General features: G+C 40.7%; 1 protein-coding gene across 1 annotated transcript; it reads left to right on the top strand.

Moving 5' to 3' along the window:
• Nucleotides 1-1,820: 1,820 nt before the first annotated feature.
• Nucleotides 1,821-22,011, top strand: LOC121303052 (5-hydroxytryptamine receptor 7-like). Its single transcript, XM_041233449.1, has 2 exons — nt 1,821-2,764; nt 17,424-22,011. Exons 1-2 carry the CDS (start codon nt 2,277-2,279, stop codon nt 18,160-18,162), a joined length of 1,227 nt encoding a protein of 408 aa, XP_041089383.1. The 5' UTR covers nt 1,821-2,276; the 3' UTR covers nt 18,163-22,011.
• The last annotated feature ends 3,276 nt before the right edge of the window (nt 22,012-25,287 follow it).

Raw genomic sequence — 25,287 nt, 5'->3', positions numbered from 1 at the left:
AATAAAGTAGTCTGACCCACAGGTCTGTTATTAAAATATATAAATGCAATTTGCTCACTTGAATTTAGAATGATCTGTAAAAACGGCTCGGAAACCAACTAGAACCTTTTTATAAAGGCATGCGTGTACTGTATGTGCCTTTCAAAGAGCATTAATTGTGCAAAATAATGCAAATACAGTGTGGAGTTGACTGATTGATAATGTTTCTCATCGTGCATGTACTTCTGCTGCTCTTGTGCAAAGCGCGTGCTATTAACATATCGGTAATACACATTGAAAAAAAAGCTTATTTGAATTCCAAATGAGTTATAATGTATTTTTATATTTTTACTTAATCAAGCAAACTGTCAAATTGCTTTGATTATCGCGCCTTTCATGGCGCTGCGCAGTGTAAAGAAAAAAGCATGCATTAAATAAATATGAATTATGTTTAATTAAGGGAAACAGGCAGGGTGTAGTTTTTTTTCGTAGCTGTAATTAGCATGCCTGTGCTCTGTTCATTCACGAAGGGTAAGTGTAGAGATGTATTCAAACACGTGGCTGCGGTTGGTAATTATAATTAGCAGTTTTGTGTGTTTTTTTTCTTAAATATTTCTGCAAGTGTTTATTACATAAAATCGAATTACATGCAATACCTCGACTGATGCTAAATCTGTTTTGGCACCTAGCCAGTAAACGCTTAGATCAAGTTTCGTTTTCTCCCAAGCGTGTTCATTTAGATCCTAAAGCAGAAGGGAGCGGTTGTTTATTTACTGCTTTCTTCCGCCACACAGCCCAACCTTCTGTAAGAGACCGTGTTTATGAGTGTGTGTGCAGTTTGTTAGCTTCTGTTACCCAGAACTAGTTGGGGCAGCTGAGAAAACAAAACAAAACAAGACATGTTCAAGCTCTGGTAGAGCTCAAGAAAAGGAAGCACACATGCATACATGCATACACATTTGTGTGTACCAAGCATCCATCTCAGCGGCACTAAACCTTTCATTAATAAAACAGGAGGTTCAGAAACTCGAAATAACCAAGGCAGTGTGGCTTTTACTGATTTCAGTTGCTTGAGAGAGGTGAGGTCTCTCTCTCTCTCTCTCTCTCTCTCTCTCTCTCTCTCTCTCTCTCTCTCTCTCTCATCTAACAAATACTATATATATATATATATATATATATATATATATATATATATATATATATATATATATATATATATATCCCAATACCGCCCATCCTGGATGGTTTTTTTGCGCATAGAAAATGGGCAGCTGTTACGAAAAAAAAGGATATGTGTCCAGGTCCAGGCTGATATCCAGTCCGCAAGAGATTAGAATGCTGGCAATCATATTCTATTTTACAGCATTTATACAATATAATTGTTTTAAATACATGTAGTCAAAAAACAATTATCAAACATTATAACTGGTTTCCATCTGAGATAAAGGCATCTCAGTTAGCTGTATAGCTGTGTGACATCGCTAGCAGGACCTGCTGTATGTTAGAATATGAAGGAGCCATGACCCAAACCGTTTTTAATAAGTATAAAAAGGCATTATTTTTTTTATTTTTTTTGTTGTTGTGCGCCTTTAAAAGTGACTAAAACGATACTCTATTAAATGTACAGTCTACTCTCTGCATAGTATTTTAAATGCATATTCCTTCTACTCGCCAGAAAAGACAGTCAAATTGTAAGATGAAGCATTAGAATACGAATGCAAGTTCTTTGTCTGCGCTGGGTTTATACGAGGTCTTTATTATAAACACTCAGTCTGTGCTTTACAGCACTATATTGCTCAAAGGGGAGTGACATCTGGAGACGCGTTACAGGTATGATTACGCAAAACAGCTTGTTAAAGGAGTCGGGCTGAGGGAAGCGCGGTCTGCTCTACAGTTATGTAAAATATACACAGCACACGCTGCTTATCGAAAGGACGCTAACAGTATACAATGCATCGTTTTGGTTTTAGATGCGTTTCTTGGAGCTGTGAAGGAATAAATTGCCTTGCTGGAGTCCACTGGAAGTATTGAATTTCGCCTCGAGGAGACTCCAAATCAGTTGAATGAATTGCAGTGTGTTCTATATAGCAACACGTCTTGATACAAATAATACTGAGTAAATAACTGATACAGTCCACCTGCGTATTGTGTGTGTGTTTTACCGTACTATCTTTGGATGGTGAAACAAACGGCGGCCAGATTCAGACTGTAACCCGAAAGGATAATCATAGCACCGGCATGTTCGCGTTTGTTCCAAGAGCGCATTTTTGGAGAGCTCTCTCCAGCCTGAGTCCGTGATGTTTGCCAGCTCTGGCGGGGAGTTCGCTTTGGGATACCTAGACGATGGCTCGCCACCTGCCACCAGCTCCACGACTGAGGCGTCGTACTATTTCTCGAGAAATAGCACCAGTCCGACACCGGCCCGGCTCCTCAACGGTACCGCCAGAACGTGCGGGGAGGAGCCCCTGGAATTTGGCACGGCGGAGAAGGTGATTATCGGGGTGCTGCTGACGGTTATCACAGTGGTGACGGTAATGGGGAACACTCTGGTTGTGATAGCAATCTGCGTGGTGAAGAAGCTCAGGCAGCCGTCCAACTACCTGCTCGTGTCCCTAGCCGTGGCGGATCTGTCGGTGGCCGTCGCCGTCATGCCCTTTATGATAGTTACCGATCTCACAGGAGGACACTGGCTCTTCGGGGAGGTTTTCTGTAACATCTTCATCGCCATGGATGTAATGTGTTGCACTGCTTCGATCATGACCCTGTGTGTCATAAGCGTGGACAGGTAAGGTGCAATGGGTTAGCTCTACGTTATTTTACACGGCATATGATCTATAAGCATTTAATCATTGATTGAAGTTCGACTGTGTAAATACGTGCATTTAAGGGAAATATTACCACATAAAAAGGACAATATATCACAATATCGTTCCCAATCTTTTACACGGCTGTCTTAATGGTTTTAATAATATAGCGCCTTTCATAGTGGACCTAACCCTAACCCTTTCATAGTGGACCACCATCACCAAACGCTTTACAAGATACGAGACTTGGGTGTGTGAGCTATGCATCAGATGCAGAGTCACTTACAACAACGTCTCACCAGAAAAACGGAGCACAAGGAGGTTACACAATGAGTCAGCCAGTGGGATTTGAACCGGGGACCTCCTGGTTACAAGCCCGTTTCTTTAAACGCTGGATCACACAGCCTCCCAATGTAAGTCTCAACAAATTTGAAAACGCTCCCTAAAATCGTTAAGTATAAATTGATACAAGTATTACTGTTGGCTGTTTTTCCAACATGGGTAACGCTACCTTACTAATAGTATTTAACTTCATTGAACATATGTAGTATGAATGATATTTTTTTCATTGTATAAACGCGGTTACCAGCGGTTTCTGACACCACAGTAGCCTTAAAAATGAATAACATCTTTTTCCCCCACTGCAAAAACCCCCCAAAAAACAGGGGTAGCAATTTCTGATGGGGAGGCAAATTGTGACATATATAGCTGCCAAATTTTGCTACCGGTAACAAATTATGATGGGGAGGCATATTGATAATTTGACTGTGGAACTGGATTTCAATCAATTGGCAATTGATTTCAGATAAATACTTCTTCGTGCCATTCACATCTGGAGGGGTGGTGCCTTTTAAAATATCAGATTTTATATTTTTTGCGCTTAATAATAATAATAATAATAATAATAATAATAATAATAATAATAATAATAATGCATTATTATTAACATCGCATGTCTTTTCACACAGCTTAAAAGAACATCACAATCGTCGCTATTCTACAACCAAAATAAACACAAACGTGTGCTGGCTTATGCAGCACTGAGAAGAACTGAGCACGGCTTTATTTTTCTGAATACATGTTTAGCCATGGAGTTTGCACACATAACAAAAAAAAAAAAAAAACAAGGGGACAAATACAGATGCAGCCTCTGTACGGTATTTTCCACCATGCCTGTGCATGGTAACCATTCATTTTCCAGTTTCAAACCAAAATTTCGCACTTTTATAGACTACAGAATTGAATAAAAAAAAAAAAAAAAAAAAAAAACTTTTGCATTCAATGTGATTTGTGTCGCACTTTATAATTCATTCTGGAGGGAATATATATTCTCCCCATTGTGGAATTGCATTTGTGCCAAATAAAAATCTGCGAAACGTCATCAACGTGTCTCCGGTCACCGGTGCTTGTTCAGTTCCACGGCTTTGCCCCAATGCAGCGCTGTGGACACGGTTTATATGTTCAGCACTTTTAAGGATAGTTCATTCACTTCAGGGTGGTCCAATACATAAGCAAGAGTTTCAAAAGTCTTACAGTGGAAACTGCTATGCAGCAAGAGTCTAATTCCGACCCGTCAGCTTAATTAAGCGAAGTTCGGCTCTATAAGAAGTTTGCACAATAGGTTTGGCTCTTTCAGCTAAAAAGTTTGCATAACACTTTCCATGAAGTGCCTGTCATTACTGTGTATTTACATAGTAGCTACTTAGTACATGCCAGATTACCACAGCAAAGCAGGAACCGGTTTTCATGGGTTTCACTGGGTTAGATAAAAAACAAACAAACACAGAAACTCATTTATTAGAAACACTATTATTAAATGACAAGGAAATCCATTAAGACCCATTTCATACCAAAAAGAAAACCTTCCCTTCTAATTTTAGATGTCATAAAAATTCTCTGTCTGGAGCTTATTTTTAGGTGCAGAATGTTCTTTGTGTGAATTAATTATTTTACAGTTTAGAGCAATAACCATATAACAGCAGGCCTGTTTCTGTTGTAAAGGAAGTGGGAAGCATTAAGGGGGAAACCCTGCATGATGTCAGACTTCCTTATGACTACCAGCAGGAAATGACAGACAGTCCCTTTTGTTTACATTCCCCAAATTCATTCTCCAACTGGGAAAACATTTTACCACCTAAGCGCAGTGTTGAAATGCTCTGGCTCTCGCTGTAGTCCAATACAGGCTTATTCTGAAGCAGTTTTTACCCATTCTATTGATCCCAATGTGTGGTGATAAACAAACTGCAAACGGTCTCGAAATCAATGACACGTGTGCGGGCACCTTGTCCCTTTCCTTTTGTTTCAAAGCAACAAGCAAGAGACCAGTTTCCGAGCAGCAGAGTCTTAAGACAGCAAACCCGTGCTTCTTTAACGAAAGCTGAACTGGTAGCTAATACCATATACAGTACAGTGGCACTGGAACAATTTTTAAAGTGGGGGTGCTGAAAGCCATTGAACAAAACTGTAACCCCTGTATATGATGGAAGCCATGCAAAACCAGGGGGCACCCCCCCAGCACCCCTAGTTCCAGTGCCCTTGATACGGTACTTGGAAATACATGCTGGTTTTGAGGGAGGCATTGTGACAGGGGTATATTGAAGAACCAGAATTGGCGACGACCCTTGTAAAAGTTTCCCCCTGGTGTTTTGGCACACCGTTTTTGCAGTTTTACCTAGCTTTGGTTATACTATGCATTTACCATAGTTTACACTGTGCTTTATGCTTTACCATACCTTGCTAGTCTTTACAATGCACGCTTTACCATTCTTTCACTGTGCTTTCTTACACTTTGCTGGGCTTCCTATGGTAGAATTTTATAAGGATATGTAGCATTCATGACATATTCACCATGCCTTCTTAATACAGTGTAACTATGTGCACGATCCTTCATAATCAACCTAAAAAAAAGCATTCATAATAATATTTGTTGCAAACCAAATTTGCTCCAATTTCAGCTCTTTTAATAGCATTTCTGGAGAAGTTATGCGTTTTAGTTTTTGCTTTGTTGTAATTGAGTACGTGGGTGTCTTTATGGTGTTGTGACCTCATACAGTTTGGGTGGATCAGGCATTTCAAAATGTGTGAAATGGGGTGTTATAATATGCAATTGGAAAAATAATCCTGGTGTCCATTACTTGCATACAAGTATACAAAGCATGACACAAAGCCACATTTAGCAGCTGATGCAGAAATGTTGTGCTTTGACTTTAAAGACGGTATTAATAGCTGGTGTGAATAATTAGGAATTCAGGGTAATAAAGCCACCTGTTGTGTGGTGTAGATTTGGTTTATATTATGTATGTAGGGATCACAAATTTAACCTGGAGCTGAACTTGGCACTGTGTTACTTTGCATTGAGAACAATGGAGAGAAATGAATACTCCATTAAGCAAAGCAGTGGTTCTGGCTAGGAACTCTTTTTAACGTCAAATTACATCAAGCCTATTTCAGGTGCTTCCAATGCCAGATCAAATCAACCCAATAGCTAGGATCTTATTCGTCCTTCGGTAAATGATATGTCCGATGATCGTCAAGGAAAGGATTTGTATTCAACCTCAATCCACCTCATCCCTCCTATGCATCAGAGGTCACCTTCTTCTCCTCCCCAGCCTCCACCTGTTTCCATGGTATTCTAATTGCGTTTAAGGGGTGTTACACGAGCAGAGCCACAGGCAAGCCAAATGAACACCTGCCCACACTGGAATGCAATAGCCAGCCACTCAGCATAGCAGCAACCAATTAGAATGCAAGCACAGTGAGTCATATAAGCGCATTAAATATAAAACTCACCCTTTGTGCCTGGCTTGGAGAATTCTTGTTGCTTGGCCAGTGGCTCTGCTTCCCGATCCCAGAAGAAAAAAGATATCCTTCAGCACCAGCTATCGAGAGGATCTGGTTATAGTTTCATGTGCAGACCGTTCATGTCGATCTACTCTTTTGATGTTACAGGTTGTCTTTGAATTTGAATGTTCAGCTGTGGTGCAGGTTGAATGTCACTGACAGGCTTGTTTGAGAAGTATTGATAAATCAGAGATATTGGCTTCCAGTAGATTACCACAGAGGTGTCTGATTTCTTGGCTAAGCGACCATTACAGATTGCCAGGGGGTCCTCATACTACAGAGCCCTACAAACAAAGGCGACACTTTACACTAAGTGTCTCTAATGATTGTGCATTTACATAGTAGTTGCTTAGTAAATGCATGTGTACTTGCACATAGATATACTATGAGTTAGGGTTAGAGTTAAAGTTAGGGGTAGGTTAAGGGTTAGTTAGAGTTAGGGTTAGGGTTAGGGTTAGCATTAGGGTTAGGGGAAGGGTTAGGGTTAGAGTTAGGGTTATGGTTAGGGTTAGGGTTAGGGGGAGGGAGAGGGTTAGGTTTCGCATTGGGTTTACTGTAGGGGGGTAGGGTTAGGGTTAGGGGTAAGGGTAGGATTAGAATTATATTGCAGCCCCCTGTGTTTCTCTGATAGCTTTTTATCAGGGCTGTTAAGTGCACTCCACTGATCTTTATACTCTACGTGGGGCTGGAGAGGCAATGCAATCATCACAGGTGCCGTGTTGTGCTGGAATTAATGACAGCTCCTCGCTCAACGGTTTAGCAGCAATTTCCTGACTGAAGGACTGACTGAGGCTCTGAGTCGCTGTTCTCTTGCAGTAGTTGAGATTTGCTGTTATCCATTCCTCGCCGGTTTCTCTCAATCAAAATAAACAGAAAAAAAGGAGACAGAACAGTCCCATCTTCAGCGTGGAGTCTGTTATCCAGATTTCCCGCGACCTGTCCCCAGCCCAGCATGTCTGCTGCTGTTTTAATTTCTTTATATCGTGTGTTATCCATTGATTAGCCTGCAAAGTCTCACGATGGGAGAGTTTACATTGTGCCCGTTCAGAGCGTGAGCCAGTATTCCTGAAACCAGTGAAGCAGGCAGCTTACACTCCCTGTAGTTCAGTTGCTTGATGTAATATTGTATTTATAAACTGCTTGGGTTCACAGTACTGTTGCAGAACCTAACGCCAGTCCTGTAAAACATTATTACAATAACAACCTGGGTGGTAACACTTGACAGTGACTCTAATTACTGTGTATTTGCACTGCACTTAGTAAATCCATGTGCACTTACACATAAGGACGATGCTATTAGGCAGAATTACAATGTACTTAATGTGTAAATCTTTTTGTACGATATAAACTTAACCCTTTTCTGATACAATTATGTACTTACATAAATCATGAGAAGTAGTACATTGTAACTACACATAATAGCACTAGTTAGAGACACTTAATGTAAAGTGTTACCGACTGGATTCTACTGTGTACTATATAAATGTCTGGCTATATCGAGGGATCAGGTTTAACCAAACCTGTTCTTCAGTTAAACTGACAATGATAATAAGCATAGCCGCTGGTTAAAACATTTAAAACAGAACATGTAAATCTGTATGCCATTGCTGTGCTTAGCTGTTACTGCAACATTCTGTCTGAGTGTGTTCTGTGTCGCTAGCTAAGTGGAGGGGGCTGTTTTAGTACAGCGGAATTTAATTTCCTAATGTTAGCTTTACGAACATGAAGAAAGGGTCAAGAGCAAGTGGCGTCTGGTGTTGTTGTAATTACTTCTTCACATTTCTTGTGGCATTCGCAACCCTTCCGAGCGGTCCAGGACTGTGCTGCTGCAATACTGAGAGTAATATCAGCCTTGACCTGGCTTTCAACCTGTCTGGAGAATCCGAAATGCCAGGACTAAACAAACCTTCCTCGCTTCATTCAAATCTCTTGAAAGCATGACCTTCCAACTCATTCATGCGTCTCATTGCCCTTGTCTCCTAAAACACAGCTGAAATGTGGTCCTGCACTATATTAATAGTCCATGTACACTATTCGACAGACTCTGCCGGGAAATCTGCCTTTTTAATATCGTACAGCCCACATGGGATCTGTTGTTGATTGTATTGTCCATCGTAAAGCTCCACATCAACTTGTGCTTGATTGTATTTTTTAATCTGTTGATTATTAAAACGAGCTTCAGTAAATTAAAATAAAGCTGCAAAGCATTTCTGAGCCTTTTCATGGTGGCACTGTTGGTTACAGGGAACATGTCTTCTGTTGTCAGGCTTTATCAGCGCTTCCCTTAAAAATAAAATGCAGGGTTAGGAGAAGGAGGCTGATAAATCACACCTAAGGGAAAACGCCAGCGGCTTTTTAAAATCCTGTTAAAGGAGCGATTAGATCATTATCGATGATGCATTCAGTGACGGGTCTGCAATATAACTGAGAAAATAGAAGTGGCAAGAGAAAAGAATCAACTCTAGCTACCTGGGAATGACGTGCTTGTTCATTTGAATGCTCAGTCATCCCATATTGCCTTCAGGGAAACTCACAGACCTGTAAAGCCCTGTGGTTTTAAAGCTTAGCAAATGAAAGATGCTGCACAAGGTCTTTGGGTGGAGTTCTATCACGTTAGAGCAGCCAGGCAGTGATGTGGTGTGTAGCAAGCTGAAAGCAGGCTGCAATTACCGGACATCCTCCGGAGCTGAATCCAATCACTCCATGTATACGCGCTGTGACATGCAGCTCCCCTATATATATATATTGTGCATCTGTCTAAAATCACTTTCTATCAGGGATAGCAGCTGTGCTGTTTCATTACAATGATTTAATTATGTATTTTTAATATCGGCCATTGTAAGAGACTGCAGAAATAGATTTTCATCCCAGTGAAGGAGCAACCTGGCCTCCTTATTAGAACCTATCTACCCTGTTGCATTTGGCATATCCTGGTGTGGGGCATGTTCTCCTGGTGTACCCAGGGTCCCTTGACTAGTCTGGGAGTTCCAAACGGAATCAATAGGTTGAGTGAGCATTGCTACGCTTGTACCAAGGTGGCTACTGTGAAGGCAACAGTGCCAGAATTGGGTAGGAACGGCCACCACAGTCCTGGATCTCAATGCAATTGAGCATATTTGGGATGAACCTGATTATAGATTAACTTTTCTTGTCAAGGCTGTGATCAGGGAAAACAGTGACCCAACCCAACATTAGGTGCCCAATAAAGTGACAGTCACTAGAGGGCTTTCGTTCTCTATGGGACTCACAAGATATTTGTTCTTCACTTTACTCTCAAAAGTGTGTTTCCCAAAAAAAAAAAAAAAAAAAAAAACTTTGAGTAGAGAAGTCGAATGGCCTTCTCGTTGAAAGCTGAGCGTCAGATCTTGTCTTTGATAAGTAGATGATAGATCCTTTCTTCTTTGAACTCAAACAATCTCTTTTTATATCTGTTGTAGCGATAACTGTTTTTTTTTTTTTTTTTTTTTTTTACAAGCCGTAAACACAGCAATATCAAAAGCTGGGATTGTCCAGGCATGTTACAACATGCAAACAGCACCTGATCTCAGAGCAAATAGGCTGATAAACAATACTGACAGCATTACAACTGTATGTGAAATATGAGTCACATTTTGCACAGTGCTGCGTGTTCAAGATTAAACGATCTCAAACGCACAGGAAAAAGCTAACCCATCCACTCAAGGACTCCACCACACAGGTACACCTCAATGAGTTATTTTTTCATTGCTTAACTGTACTGGTTAAAATAGATTACTTCCGCGAACCAGCACTGCATGACTCGCCTGTACACCATCGCGCCTGTGCTTTTATATATATTTACTACTGTCATGCAGGCAGGTGGCATCCCATAACACGTCATGTGTGTGTCAGATGGAGAGACTGGTCATCGGCGATATGACAAATAAGAAAAATAACAACAAATGTTGGGAAAAAACAAAACAATCACCGAACAGCTTGCGATGTGCGCCTGCATTACAGTTAGCTCTTAAACTTTAAAAGCGCAAAACCCGGCATGAAACATCACAGTTATCTTTGCTAACGTATTCTCCTGGTTGACCACGCTGTATCATTTCACTTTTGTCATCAATTCCTGGTGACTTTATAAAGCAATAGAGCTCTCAGAATCACGCCTAACCTCCTAATTTACACCAGGTATACTCTGCAGCATTCTTTATTGGTCAGTGTTATATGCACAATCTAGTATGTACTGTAGTTGCGCATTCTAGCATTGTAATTATTATGAAGTCATTTAGGAGACATTTTTATCCAAAGTGACTTACAGAGGCTTGGGGTGCTGCTGCCGAGTCACTTCCAATAGGACCGCGTTTGTTTTACGTCTCATATGAAGGACGGGCGCAGGGATGTTAAATGACTTGCTCAGGGTCTCACACACAGTGGCAGAGCTGGGACTGCACCTGGAACCTCCTGGCTCTCCTATAGTATTGCATTCTGTAGCGCACAATTCTGTGCTTGCTGTTTTATCAAAAGGCTGAAGGTATATGTCTAAATAATCTGTCTGCCTGAGAATCAAGTCTAGTGTCTGCTTGTGACATGAAGAGTTGGGGCACAGTGTAGCTTCGCAGCTGGCTTATAAGGCCAAACAATGTAAAGACAGACAAATACAGAGCTGTATCTAAAACTGACACAGGAAAAAACCCAGTTGCAGGAGGAGCTAAAACTGACACAGTTTCCTTAAACGTTTCTGATAAAACTCACCCTTCGAGGTTTCTAGACTGTACTGTAGGATGTACACATTACACACACACTCACCAACCCTTCCCGGACTCTCACAGAGTTTGCAGCTGGATGCCACAGTGGCAATTTTTCTGTACAGCTGAAAGGCATTGTCTCCAGCAACCTTTGCCGCAGGAAGGGGAAGGTGTTCGTTAGGGAGTGCCTGTCGTTTAGCAAAGTGCACAGAGTGAATGCTGCTTGCTTTCCATGCTCTTGTGTGTTTGTGGCACATCGCGATTGCTTATCTTTTTTTATTTAGTTAGTTTTTAAATACTTTCTGTGCTTTAACACATGACACATGCTTTTATTTTAGTGTATTTTTTTTTTTTTAATAGGATTTTTGTTTGGGTTTTTTTTTTCACACATTTATTTATTTTTCACTATTTAACATCCTCTCTAATAACACATGTTCATTTTACTTTTTAAATATAAAATAAGAAAGCTGAAAGACGAAACGCATTCTCGTTTACCTTTAGAAATACCGAACGACAACCATTTCAATAGAAATACTTCAAGAAATGCAATAAATTCAATGACACAGTCTTTCTCAGTGTCTTCAATGTATGTCAATGACAGCTGTTTCTCAAAACATTTCATTTCAGTGATATGATTGGGGTCTGATGTTGGCAGAACAGTTTTGTTTTAATAGTCTCTGTAGTTGTACATTAGCTCACCTTTATCATAAAATAAGCAGGTTTTGTTAACATTGGTAATTGCCAGCAGTTAAAGTACCTCAAAAATATTGTCTAATTCAACAAATACGTGACCTAAGAGCCTGTGATCATTACCAAGCTTATGTTTAACAGTCAATGATCTCACAACCTGATAACAGGCTCTGAAAATTCCATATAACGAACAGCATTACCATGCAACTGCAAGAACAGAGCAATGTAATATAAGGGATGCATGTGACAGGATGTCTGAGATAACAGAAATGAATTACAGTACCAGGCTCAGAGAGCGTGCACATTGCAGAATACCACACTCGGCATCTAGAATAGTTTCTCCCATTGCATTGCTTATTGGTAAAGGTAGGAATGTAGTTAGCAGCACTATAAGAGTAAGACCAGCACCATATCATGAGATAACTGACCATTGTCATTATAAAGAATTGAGTGACAGCAGCTCTTGCCAACTGGTATTCCCAGCCAATGCAATGGTCAATCAATCAACCAGTGGTGTCACAATGGTCTGAACACACAATACACATTGCCAGTAATCCACTGCAGTGCCAGCACCTAACCACTTCACTGTGCGCTACGGTGTTCCAGTACCACTGTGTGCCATTGCTGGCAATGCTGTGCTCTGCTAATGGTTCTGCTAGATAGGGTTTCTTCACGGTCATACCACTGGGACTGTATTGCGATTATAATGAGATTTTGTTTTTAAACACCTTTTTCTGTAAGTGTGCACTTTCCCACGATTTTAGAATGATTTACTTCACTTCCCTATGCTTTCACTAGTTAGGAAATCCTCTGGAAATGCAGGTCAGTATTTCTTTAAGGAAGCTGCAGTCCGTGGATCGGCAAGCCGTTAGCTTTCCCTAGATGGGAATGACCTTTAAAGTAAGTGTCATTTGGAATAGTTTTACGTGATCGATTAAGGTCTGCCTCTCAGTAACCAGGCTGTTAACTCAAAGCTGGCACAGTGTTTGGGACCACTTCGCAAATTGTTTATTTTGTAACTTGTACAGTCTGGGCTGTTGTTCATCGTTTCTTTCTTCTTTTTTTTTTTTAACTTGGAAACACATGTTAAATGTACTGTATTAAATATCATTGTGATCACTGGGAGCTGTTATAAACACATTCCTTTTTGCTTTTCTAAAAGATAAATCAACTGAAGATCTGCCGAGGTTTAGATAATGAAATTAGACCCAGCGTCAGCTCCTCACCTCTAGCTGCCTTCCACAGACATATGTAACACAGGCTAGATTAGCCAAAGTGTCTTTATAAAAATAAGAACCAGCGCCATCTAGTGACCTGCCACCTTGGATCAAGTTCTGCTGTGCACTAGATGGTGCTGCTATTTACTGATATAAGGGCACTGGCGTACACTGTGTCTATGGCAGGAGATTAAAACCAAAGAGCAGCTCCTGAACTCATAGTCAAAGAAACTAAACACAGAATTCTAAAAGGAAAAATAAAATACACAGGACCTGAGTAATTGTAATTATAAAAAAGCCATTGTGCTGATCATCATAAAAGAGTAAGGCAGTGGTGGACAACGACGACCCATTCGACTCCTGGTATTTGTTCCAAACCCTGTTATAATTGAATTCATTAAACCTGCATCCAGACCCTGAAGTAGTTCATTCTCTCATTTTACCTGTTAAACCTGGAGTGGAATAGCCCGCCCCCTCCGGACTGGGATTGGCTGTCTGCTCTTTTAAAAGGCTAAGAAGCCTCTACTGTAGTTAGATCTGAAACTGATCAGGAAAAAGGACTGCTGTCTGCCTTGCCTTGAACACAAATAAGAAGTGTCGTGCTGTGTGCGGCGAACCTCCAGTCAGGGGCGTTGAACAAGGAACATCACGACCCTTACATGGAGAGAAAAATGCGAAATTAAGTTATGTAATTCAAAAAGGAAGTTATATCATTCAAAAAGGAACTCCTTTATACACGAAAACAGGACTAAAACATATATTTTAAATAGATGTTTTGAAATGGGATTTTGGAGTCCTGTCAGCACTTTAAGAACCTCACATATTTAAAAATGAATTACAGTGGAGGAAGCTTTGGCCTCAAATGTCAAAACATGTTAGCGCTCACTTGGGTGTTATGGTTGCAGTTTATAACACTCTGTCTCCCGGATGGCTTGACACAGGAAATACAGACACAGTACTGTGAGTGAAGCGCAAGTGCGCGCATTCATTAAACAAAAACATTATTTAAACAAAACAAAACACTTTTTCCAAAGTAAACGGCACCGTGGCCAAAACAGACAAAAACAAACCCTAAATAAACCAAGTATCATGCTGGTGTAAAGCCAGCACAAGTAGCAACTGTTATATTTCTTTTAAAGCTTAATAATAATAATAATCACACAAAACACAAATATAAAAGTTTCCCACAGTAAAGGCACAGCAGAATGGTGATGAAGCATAGCGGAAGCATAGGCAAGCATTGTAAAGAATAACAAGGCATGCCAAAACATACCAATGAACATGGCTATGGTAACCATTGCAAAACTGCAAAGAAATCATATACTCTTTGATTCTGCTACTCTCAATAGAGCCAAACCAGGTTTCATCATTATTAATAACATGCATGGTTGAACTATTGCTGCGTGACCAATGGGATCAGGGTTTGTATGACTGTTGTGTATATTTTTTATCACTGTAATATATGAACAATCCACACAGAATGAACAACATGTGTTACAGTAAGTGCATTGCTAACAGTTCCTAAAGTAAATAAGTGGCCTGTATAAAAGTTTGAATGACATTTGCAAGGACCAATCATTATACTGGACGTCACGCTTCACAGAATTGATTTACGGTAATCACGCCTCCGTTGCTTTTACTAGGGATCTGTTGTTTAATTGCCCTCCAGCCTGAGAGTCAGCGCAATGAAAACGACCTCCAGACAGCGTACAGCTTGTGCAGGACTTTAACTGTTATCATGAGATAGCAAAAACTCAAATAAATAAGACAAGAAAAGAACTTCTGAAATCCGATCAGTGCTTCCAGGTGAAGCATTTTATTCCCCAAGGTATTTTATCTTGCTCTCTCCAAGTAATAAGCTTATACAAAATAGCCAAGTGTATTAAAAGCATAAGCACAGAGAAAACACCATCGTACTGTGTGGATTAGACCAGGCAAAGTCTTTTGCTATAGAGCCCTGTTGACAAAATGTTAAGGACTATTTTAAGGAATGTTTCTAAGGACTGTTTTTTCAAAAGTTAAACAGTCCTTTCAAAAAGGAGACTACACTAATAAACCCTCACTAAAAACCCTCTCTAAAAAAAGTTTTCATGAACGGCAAACTAGTAAGCTTTAAGAAAAAAAAAAAAACAGTAACAAGACATGCCTTAAAACAAACCCAAAGTGTGAATGGATATAACTGGAATAGGTACCCAACCCTCTAGCATGATCAGAGCTGTTATATCTATGTAACCTTGGCTGTTGAATCCTTTTGGAAGGAAATACTACAAAACAAATTCTGTTGCAACACCTGTGGCCAGTATCGCACAGTCAGAGCAATACAAAGATAAGAGCTGCTTGAGTCATACGCTTGTGCCAGGTGTGTACAGAATACATACCATCATCCCAGTCCCTTTGCATGAGACCTTGGGTTTCTTTACAGAGTCTGCTGTGCGACTGACTGTATAAAAGATTCTGGAGTCACACTATCAGGGAAAGCATGTTTAAACAGGTCTGGCCTAACTGTCGTTTCCATAAATACACTGACCTGTATTTCAATACACATTCATAGCCAGGTGACTATAAACAATGTGCCGATACTGTGATGACGGTACACATTAAAAGACCTGCCATAGCAGCGTCAATAGGGAGCGGGCACCGACAAGGTTTCACTATGATTCTGGAGGGATACCCGTCCTTCTCTAAAGACACCTTTCCATCAGTAGCATGAAACCAGACCGTAAAACCTGACCTAATCTAATCCAATATCAAGCTAGGGTCCCATAGCTGCCTTCTACAATCTGTAAGGAAGCTAAATTATGGATGTATTTCTGTGTGGGAAGGAGTGCACACCACAAGGGTTTAAGCCGAATTGAACAAGTTTCCTTTATTGATTGCAATAATCAAAAAGTCACACTTTTACAGCTTAACCATTATTCATTAGATAACGAGGCCGCCAGTTATTAACAGGAAGGAAACAGTGATATCCGTTAGTAGCTGGTGGAAGACTCATCGGACACGCTGCTGGGGTGTGCTCATGGAGGATCTTGATGCTTCTCCAATGCTCTGCAGAGCGCTGCTGTTTTATACAGTTTTTACCCACTCTTGTGTGCAAAGCTTAGTTGCTGGCTTCTCTCTGTGTGTCAGTGATGCCTTGACCAATCAACTGTTACTTGCACCAGGTCAGGCGAGGTCAGTTCTGCTCATTTTATTGCCTCTGTCTCAGGCAATAAAGCATTCTAGCAGCAAACGCTGCCCACATACAGCTGCACCCTCAATCATAGCTTTGTACTTATAATCTTTTCATTACATCTTTACAAATCTGCAAGCGGGCATTACACAGAAGTCCGTGATCACCTGTCTGCGCGGCATTGTGTGCATAATTGCAACTATTAAACTAATTCATCAAGCGCCAATATTTCCCTGATGTTGTAATATATTGACAGCCCTCGGTTTGATTTTGAAAACCTGCCTCATGCATCCTTCTCAGTGGACGCTCATTAGGTAGCTCCCATCATCCAGTTCTGCCAGCCTGCAATGCTAACTGGGGCTGACAGACAGACAGACAGACAAACAGATAGACAGAGTCCCCATTGAAGTGAGTTTGATTTCACATCTGCTGCTGATGGAAACGAACCAGTCTGATTTCAAGCTGCTTTGAAGTTGGCAGATGGTAACGTTCCTTTAATTTGGGTGAAAGTCATTACTCCAAAATGTCCTATTAGGTTATGAGGGAGACACCCCTTTTTATATATTACACGTCACAGATTCGGTTTGATTGTTCAATCAGAGGCAGCCTATTTACACAGAAACAGGAAACTTTCTGAATTTGTATTATTTATAGGTATGGCCAAAAGTTTTGCATAACAGTTATATAGTAGTACAGTATTTCATGGGACAATAATATAGAGCAGCCTTCTATTCCATGTTAGTCCGCACCTATTGGAGTTCCCTGTGTTTTCTTTCCCCTTAGCAAATGTTTATTTAGCTGATTCATTTGGTTCCCATGCAATATGGAGTTTAATGCAGCTGTGTAAACTTGCTGTGTTCGTATTGCAAAAGATGGGCAGCTCTTCATCACCTTAATATTTAATCTTGTTTTCATCCCGAGTCCTTATGCATGTTGAAGGGTTTCACATTTCCGTCACATTAACTGGTGAGCCTAATTTCCCTTCCGTTCACAAATCTGCGTTTGTCTCTCCTAGGTACCTGGGCATCACCCGACCCCTCACCTATCCGGCCAGGCAGAACGGGCAACTGATGGCGAAGATGATCGCGGGGGTGTGGCTGGTGTCGGCTTCCATCTCCTTCCCTCCGTTCTGCGGCTGGGCTGAAAACATCAACAAAGGCGGGGTGTGCCTGATCAGCCAGGACTTCAGCTACACCATCTACTCCACGGCCGTGGCTTTCTACATCCCCATGGCCGTCATGCTCATCATGTACTACAAGATCTTTCGCGCGGCCCGCAAGAGCGCTGCCAAGCACCGCTTCGCCGGCTTCCCTCGAAGGAACGACCTGGAGACGGTGACCCAAGAGGGTCTCAAGATGCAAGGGTTGAAACCCCCAGGGGGGGGCGAGGAGTGCGGCGTCCTGGCCCGCTTCCTGGGCCGCGAACGGAAGAACATCTCCATCTTCAAGAGGGAGCAGAAGGCAGCCACCACCCTGGGGGTCATAGTTGGGATCTTCTCAATCTGTTGGCTGCCCTTTTTCATCCTCACCACCGCTAGGCCTTTCATCTGCGGGGTGCTGTGCAGCTGTGTCCCGATCTGGCTGGAACGCATGCTGCTGTGGTTTGGTTATACCAACTCTTTGATGAACCCTTTTATCTACGCCTTCTTCAACCGGGGCTTGAGATCCACCTACAAGGACCTCCTGCTTTGCCGCTATCGAAACATCAACCGCAGACTGTCGGCGGTCGGGGTGCACGAGGCGTTGAAAGTTTGACGACTTTAAATCGAGAGTTGGGGGAACATCCTGGCCACCCTGTCATTTTTTGAGAGGGTTGTATTCATTAGATTTTTTAAAATTTTATTGCAAAGAAGTTTTCTGGGAATAGTTCTGACTGGGAAATCAAACGGAACAAACAGAGAAACTTCAGCCCGGAATGGACAAAATGTGGATTTCGGTTGGTGATTGAATTTAGGGTTCATCAGTGGCCCCTACTGGTCAGTATCTCCCATATGGGCTAGACAGTGGGGGTAGGGGTGGTCTGATGATCTTCTGTCCTCCTGATCGCTATTGGGGAGCAGGGCATTTCAAACTGGGGAGAGTGAAACTGAGCCGAAAACTACAGCTTTAAACCAGTACCTGCAGCTACACTGTAACATATTGCACTATTCTATTAGGAGACGAGCAATTGTGTTTTCATAAGATTCTTCTACAGTGTGATTTATCAGATTAATGGTCATGTCAGACAGTTGATTTGATGTTCACCTACGGGTAAGAAATCTCATCAGCGTAAGATACCCAGGGCAAATGTGAAAGAAAGCCATCCGGCTTCTCTGTGCTCAGAAAAAGGAGACTCCTTCACGTGTGTCATTAACAGGAGGCACGGTTTCCTTTTTACGCTTGAAAAAACACGACATGCCAGTATAGAGCCAAGAGCGGGGGGCAAGGCAACGTTCCGGAACTCTGCCCGCCCCCCTGAGATCCATTCCACTCCAACCATCAGCAAAACCCAGCAAAAACCTTTTTGGGAAACTTTAAGGACCATGGGTTTTTTTTCAGATACTCAATTATCTCTAAGTGAATTACAGCTGTGAAATGATTTATCAGGAATCATAATGACAATCAGGAAACATAAGAAGACCCTGTATCTGTGTAAGCATAGAGCACACAGTGCTGAACTGTTCTGTATACAGGTATACAGGTATACAGGTGTACAGGTGCTTAAATTGTTCCGGAAAGATCCTTGAGCATTCAGGAGACAGATTTTATCACAGATAAAATTTAATTTAATTCACTTGGACAGAGAATTTGGGAAGCACCTGCCAAGTGAGCACCTGCTGTCAGCCCTCTGTGTCTGTCACAACTTATGTCTGAAACCGACTTGCAAAAAGGAGATGCAGCTTTTCTGTGCTACAGATGTTTCATAAGGCATAACAAATTCCTTAGATACAGTATGTGAAGGGCCATCCCCAAAAGTGTACGCTACAATTCGCAGTCGTTTACAGATTATATTTGCCAAATCCTGTTTCTAATGTGCTATGATTAAGATTGATAATGCTGCATATTATTATTGACCAGGTAATAATTACCAAAGTAATTAATAAGGTCATTTTTTTTCAATTGCGTTTGAATTGGTATAGACATGATTCAGTTCCCGGTCTGCTGTTTTGAGTGACGATTTCTTTCTGTGGCCTCTGTGTGGGTCTGCAGTTTTGAAAGAGTTATTACTGCTGTAATAGCTTGGCCTCACAGCCCGCAGAATTCAACAGAGAGGCAAAGTTCAGAGACAAACGTCTTTCCGATCAACTACAGAGCAAGCCCTCTGCTCAAGAGGGAATCAGGAGCCTTATTTTCAAAGAGTTCTTGAATGTTTTGTTATCCAAATTGAGATGCCAAACACATTGAGGGCGCTTAAAAGGACTTTTTTTTTTTTTTTTTTAGTTTTAGTTTTGACCTATTTCAGAAACTAGGAGTTAATTAAAGACTGGAGTGAATGCTTTTCAAATATGACCCCACTTACTGTAGATTATACTGATGTCAGTATTATGAACCCATCAGATGCTAGGAGGAGATCCATTGCACGATAAAGCATGGGTTTAGAGGCAATACAATAAAAGTATTTAAAAATGTAAATTGTATAATAATTGTAATTACAGGTAGCTGTTGTCCTGAGTACATAAGGTATTAAGCATCATGTATATAGTAAATCTGAGGGAGGAGAATGGTAAGCCACATGCACTTAGGCTCAAAGAGTCTTGAATTCAGCTACAGTTCAAGGATGGGAAACATGAAAGGTATATTGTATAATACCATCAATATATCCAGAGTACTTCGATTCCTTTTTGTACTTTGTATAATTCTGCTCAGATCATTATTTACCGGGCTTACTAGCTAATGTCCTTTTTCAACATTTCGCATTTTGGATGCCTCGTATTTGAGCCTGTGACCAACACAATTAGACCGCCATTTAAAATAAAAAAAAAACAAACACAGTCTTGCTGTTTCAAACAAACAACCCAATGTACAACAATAACTTTGCTTTATGTTGTCCCGTTGAAGCCCCTGTAACTTTTTAAGATGTTTGCAATTGTTCTGATTGCATTTCTGTATTGCATTTTCTCAGCTGTGCTTTTTTTGTTGTTGTGTTGTGATTGAAGTGCTTTGACCTGAATCCATAAGCTACTGTACATGAGCTGAGCGTTCCTGTGTTCATCAGTGAGCAGTGCTTTTAGAACGAGGGTCGAGTCAGCTTCTCAGCTTTATTTTCCCTTCCATCATTGAGTAGTAACAGAACAGCTGGCCTCTACAGAAACAATGGTATTGCAGTGTCCGGTTGCTGTATAAGGGTTGTTGATTAGCTTTCGCGGCTTTGTTTTGTGAAAGAGTATGAGATAACGAGAGAGCATTAAATGTTATGCACAAAATCTACTTCTTAAACAAAGCTCAAAACCCAGCAGAAATGCCAAGCTCTGTTAAGCTCAGCGTCAGCTGTGCAGCTTTACAGTCTGTGCAGTGACAGTACAGTGACCAAGTTTGTCAGCATGCTTTGTTTATTTTGAGTGATTAGCTGTAAGGCCAAACGCTTTTCCATATTTCAGCTTAGGGCTCGGCTCTGATTCATCTTGACAAAAATAGATGCAGAGGGAAAACAATGATTGCGCGGTAGTGGGAACAGAACTACTGGGCTTACAGAAAGATATAATATATGGTTGACCCAGAAACTGATGTGATACAGCCATCAGGAATGTCTTTCTATCAGATAGAAATGATGTCACATTAAAATCTTTCAACCATTTAAATTAAAAACTTCTGATGTAACTTCTACTAACCGTGACAATTAGTTATGTTTTAAATTTGAATACTGTATATATATATATATAATCATTTAACTCAAATTGATCTTACTAACAAAGCAGATGCAGATGGGATAGAACCAAAACTTCTTAAGTTTGCTGCTTATGCTCTGAAAAGTCCACTTGCTGTGTTAATGAATATGTCCCTGATGTTTGGTGAAGAAGCTATAATATCTCCCATTTTAAAAAGTAGGGATGTTCCTGTCCCTTGGCAATTACAGACCAGTACCTGTCTTACCAGATCTATCAAAGAACTGACCAAATTCAACTGACCGATTGTTTAACAGCAAATAATTTATTAACTAATTATCAATCTGGTTTTGGAAACGCTCATTTGACAGCGACAGCATTGCTGAAATTACTCACCCTGGGCTGCAGAGCAGAAGAAAATAACTGGTGTCTTCTTTGATTTTGATTTAGTACACCATAAAATTCCGATTCTTTTTAAAGGGGCGCTCAACAAACTGCCTGTTTATTTGAGTAATCAATTCCAGGAGTTTACCTCTGATTACAGCTCACGAAAGGTTTGTGGAACCAAATATTTTCAAATATCGCTGGTAAAAAGTGCTACTGGAAGGAAACCTTTTGCAGTTTCAGATTGGAATGCATTGCCGATGGGACTTGGATCAGAGACTTCCCATCGTCAGTTTAAAAATGTGTTGTTTCATTATCTGAAGAAGCCCAGTCTGTGTATATGGTATATGATGTTTATAGTTTTAAATGTATATTCTGTCTGTTTTATTTAATGTAATCTGCTGCTGAAACCATTGTAAACGAGCTAATTATAGCTCATATGGCCTTTTTCCAATAAAAATCTTAAATGAAAATGAACTGTACTGTTTTATTTATAATGTACAGCAGGAGTTTCCAGTTTTTCCAGATGCTAACATATCATTTGGTGTGTAATCCTTTTCATGCAGAATCTGGGAAAGTTTACATTCCCCTCGCAAGCATTAGAAATTGTTATTTTTAAATGCTGCTGTTGTGTGATTTACCACCGGCCTGGGTTCAAATGCTAGATAAATCACATGCCTTGATTGTATTGTTATCTCATTCCCATAACCCTGTCTCCTTCTCAAAGTAATTGTAGCTATCAAAACAGATCCTTTTCTCTACTATGAATGCCATTCATAATATAACTCCAGGAGCTACCCCAGGTTAAAGGCATCTCTGTTTGCAAACCCTGCTTTTAGAGTGTCTTGCACTTGGCTTCTTTCCTGTCATTAACCAATCAGAAAAACACATAACAAAAAATTATAAATAAAAATCTGGGAAGTTAGCTATGAAAATATATCTATGCAGTATGTATTATGCAAATGTATTAGAGTTAAGATTTGTCATTTGCTAAGCTTTGCACTCAAACTATTATTCATTTCTTATAGAAATGAGTTGCTCGAGCTTGCAAATTCATCTTACATGAAACTAATTCAAAATGAAAAACACAGCTATGTCTGAAGGTGTCTTCTAATGCTCATATTTTGCATGGCCAATAACAGTGTGGCATCTTCTTGGCACAAATCCCTGGTGTAATTTGATGGCGAGTGACTGGCTCAACAGCGGAATGGTTGGTGGAAGGGGGTGGATAATTATGCAGTGTTATCCACTCCAATTCACGCGTTGACATTTCGTTTTTCATCCTGTCTGTTAATATCAGGCCGTTTGCCTGTCAGTATTTCTGACTTGTCAGGCTGCATCACGGTCAAAACCAGAGAAAAACGCCATCTGCTGAAACAAGGGCAGTACCAACCTCACTCTGATACACTGTCTGGCTGCCAACCAGGAGAGTCATTAGGGGAAGCAGCTGTCAGGTCGATGACAGGAAAGAAGGAGTTAAAGAAAAGAAGGCAACCCAGGAAGCTCAACTTTGACAGACTACCTGAAAGTAGGGTGTAAAACTATAATACCACAACCTGTTTCCTTCAAAAGTGGAAGCGCACGCCAGGTAAGGTTTGTGGAATCATTTCTCTAGATGAAGTGCCACTAATCCAAACACAATTACTGTACACAGCACACAGAACACTGGAGCAATACCGCATTCCAAACCAGCTATGAGATGCACAGTGAGATGACAAGGGTACTAAATATGGCTGCCACCATATTGCGGATTAAACTTTAAGCTGTTGGGACTCCATTCTTAATGCCCTCTGCAGCGCTCATCAGCATCATGTGTAGATACTACCCTCGTGTTGAATCATCTCCCGCTGGGGGATCGAATGCAATCTTCTGATTTAACGACAACTGGGCTGATGAAAAAGAAAGCCAGCGAGACGGAGTCATAAAACTGCAATACCTTCGAGAGACAAGTGGGGCCACAGAAGGGAACTTCCAGGCTGCATGCATTCATTCACACTGATTAGCAGGGCTGCCCACAGGAGGGCTCTCGAGCCACAGAATAGGGCTCTATGGTAGGGTTCCACATAAGGGTTTGAATGGGTTTTAATCCCCCTTTCTCGAGAACATTTTGGATTAATCTAACGTAATTTATTAAAATTACATTTGAAATCATTCAAAGAGAAAACAGCAACACTGGTGAATTTCAAATGATACCATTCGCAACTCGAATTAAGAACCCATCCATAATTGTGTTCTTAAGCTATTTCGAGTATAGTTTTTACAGCCGGCTTTTTAGAAAACTAATTTTAGTATAAAACGAGTTATTTTATTATTTTCTTTTCTTTCTATGCTGACCTTTATTCCCTTCTGCAAACGTGGCCAAAGATTCGTGAGATTATCTGAGATTTCTATGAGAGGATTGTTTTTTCGTCCTTAATTTGAAAACTGGGTCCTCGATGCTTGTGAATACGCTGGGGGTATTTGTTCCTAGCGAAAGGTCATCTCGTTACAACATCTCTCCAGATACCATCACCACAACTTGTTTTGGGATCAAAGCATGTCATTCAGTCAAGGTTTATGGGGTCAATTAATCATCCCTCTTTAGAACTTACTTTATATAAACCATCATGCTTTAACGAATCTGCAGAGAAAATTATATCTGTAAAGCTTAAAAAAAAAAAAAAAAGACACAATGTTTCTCAAAGGCACTGAGCACATTTAAAGCAGCCGTTTGTTCCACTTGACCGTCTAAAAACTCAGACGCTGCATTCTCGAATGAGGGAATCAATGCAGGGAGCGTAGCTGAAAAACACGTCAATGAAGGACACGATGAGATTATAAAGAAAGAAAACCCAGAGCCTGCCCAGATCACTGAAAACACCATCAATGACAAGGCACTAGCTATTCTCCTTTAACTGTAACCTATGACTCTCAGCCACTTCATACAATATTATACAGAAAGCTACTCTAAACCTCAAAATTGTACCTGGACCCCCTCCTGCTGTTGTAGCCCAGAGACAGTCCCTAGCTATCCCACCGCCCTCTCCAGTGCACACAATTCACTGCACTGCTCTGCTAAGACACATCTATTTCAGGGTGCACTGGTGCACGCATGTCTGTATTATTCATAGCCCCTCTGCCTTCTAAGAATGACACAGCGCGAGAAAAAAATGTTCTGTCTCTCTCACGTCTCACCCCTTTGCCAGAGTCACTGAACTGTCAACTAGAGGGTTCATTTTGATATTTCAATTTCTATTGGAAGTTTAACGTTCAAATAACAGTGAGATGATGACACACGTCTATCAACTTGCGTATAAGAGTATTAAATTTAAAAAAAAAACAAACAAACAAACAAAAAAAACATTATGTCGAGATCGCCAGATAAATGATCCCAGGAACTCAACATTTCTAATTGCTTTGTCAAGATCCAGAGAAACATGTTTTCCTGTGTCCTTCATCAGCCACTGTAGCGTGAAAGTCGTTAATTGTATATATGAGGATTAAAAATACATTTAAAAACACGCAGTAGAAACCATATGGTCGAGAACACGAAATAAACTGTCTCAGGATCTACAGCTGAGGCCAAAGGTTTTGCATCACCCTATAGAATTAATAAGCTTTGCTTCAGAATGAAACCTGCTGAATAATGTTACCTTAACATATTGAATCGCACACCGCTTTGTAGTTTTCCCATATACTTAACATGAAATACTCT

This window comes from Polyodon spathula, chromosome 31 (assembly GCF_017654505.1).
Source record: "Polyodon spathula isolate WHYD16114869_AA chromosome 31, ASM1765450v1, whole genome shotgun sequence".
Taxonomy (NCBI): Eukaryota; Metazoa; Chordata; class Actinopteri; order Acipenseriformes; family Polyodontidae; genus Polyodon; species Polyodon spathula.
The sequence above is the reverse complement of the archived record's forward strand: the minus strand, read 5'-3'. Positions and strand labels throughout refer to the sequence as shown.

What these genes read in the sequence shown, in the direction of transcription:
- LOC121303052 (XM_041233449.1), top strand. Translation starts at nt 2,277, where the DNA reads ATGTTTGCCAGCTCTGGCGGGGAGTTCGCTTTGGGATACCTAGACGAT. An exon ending in TGTGTCATAAGCGTGGACAG is followed by an intron (nt 2,765 to 17,423) that starts GTAAGGTGCAAT and finishes TGTCTCTCCTAG; the next exon opens with GTACCTGGGCATCACCCGAC.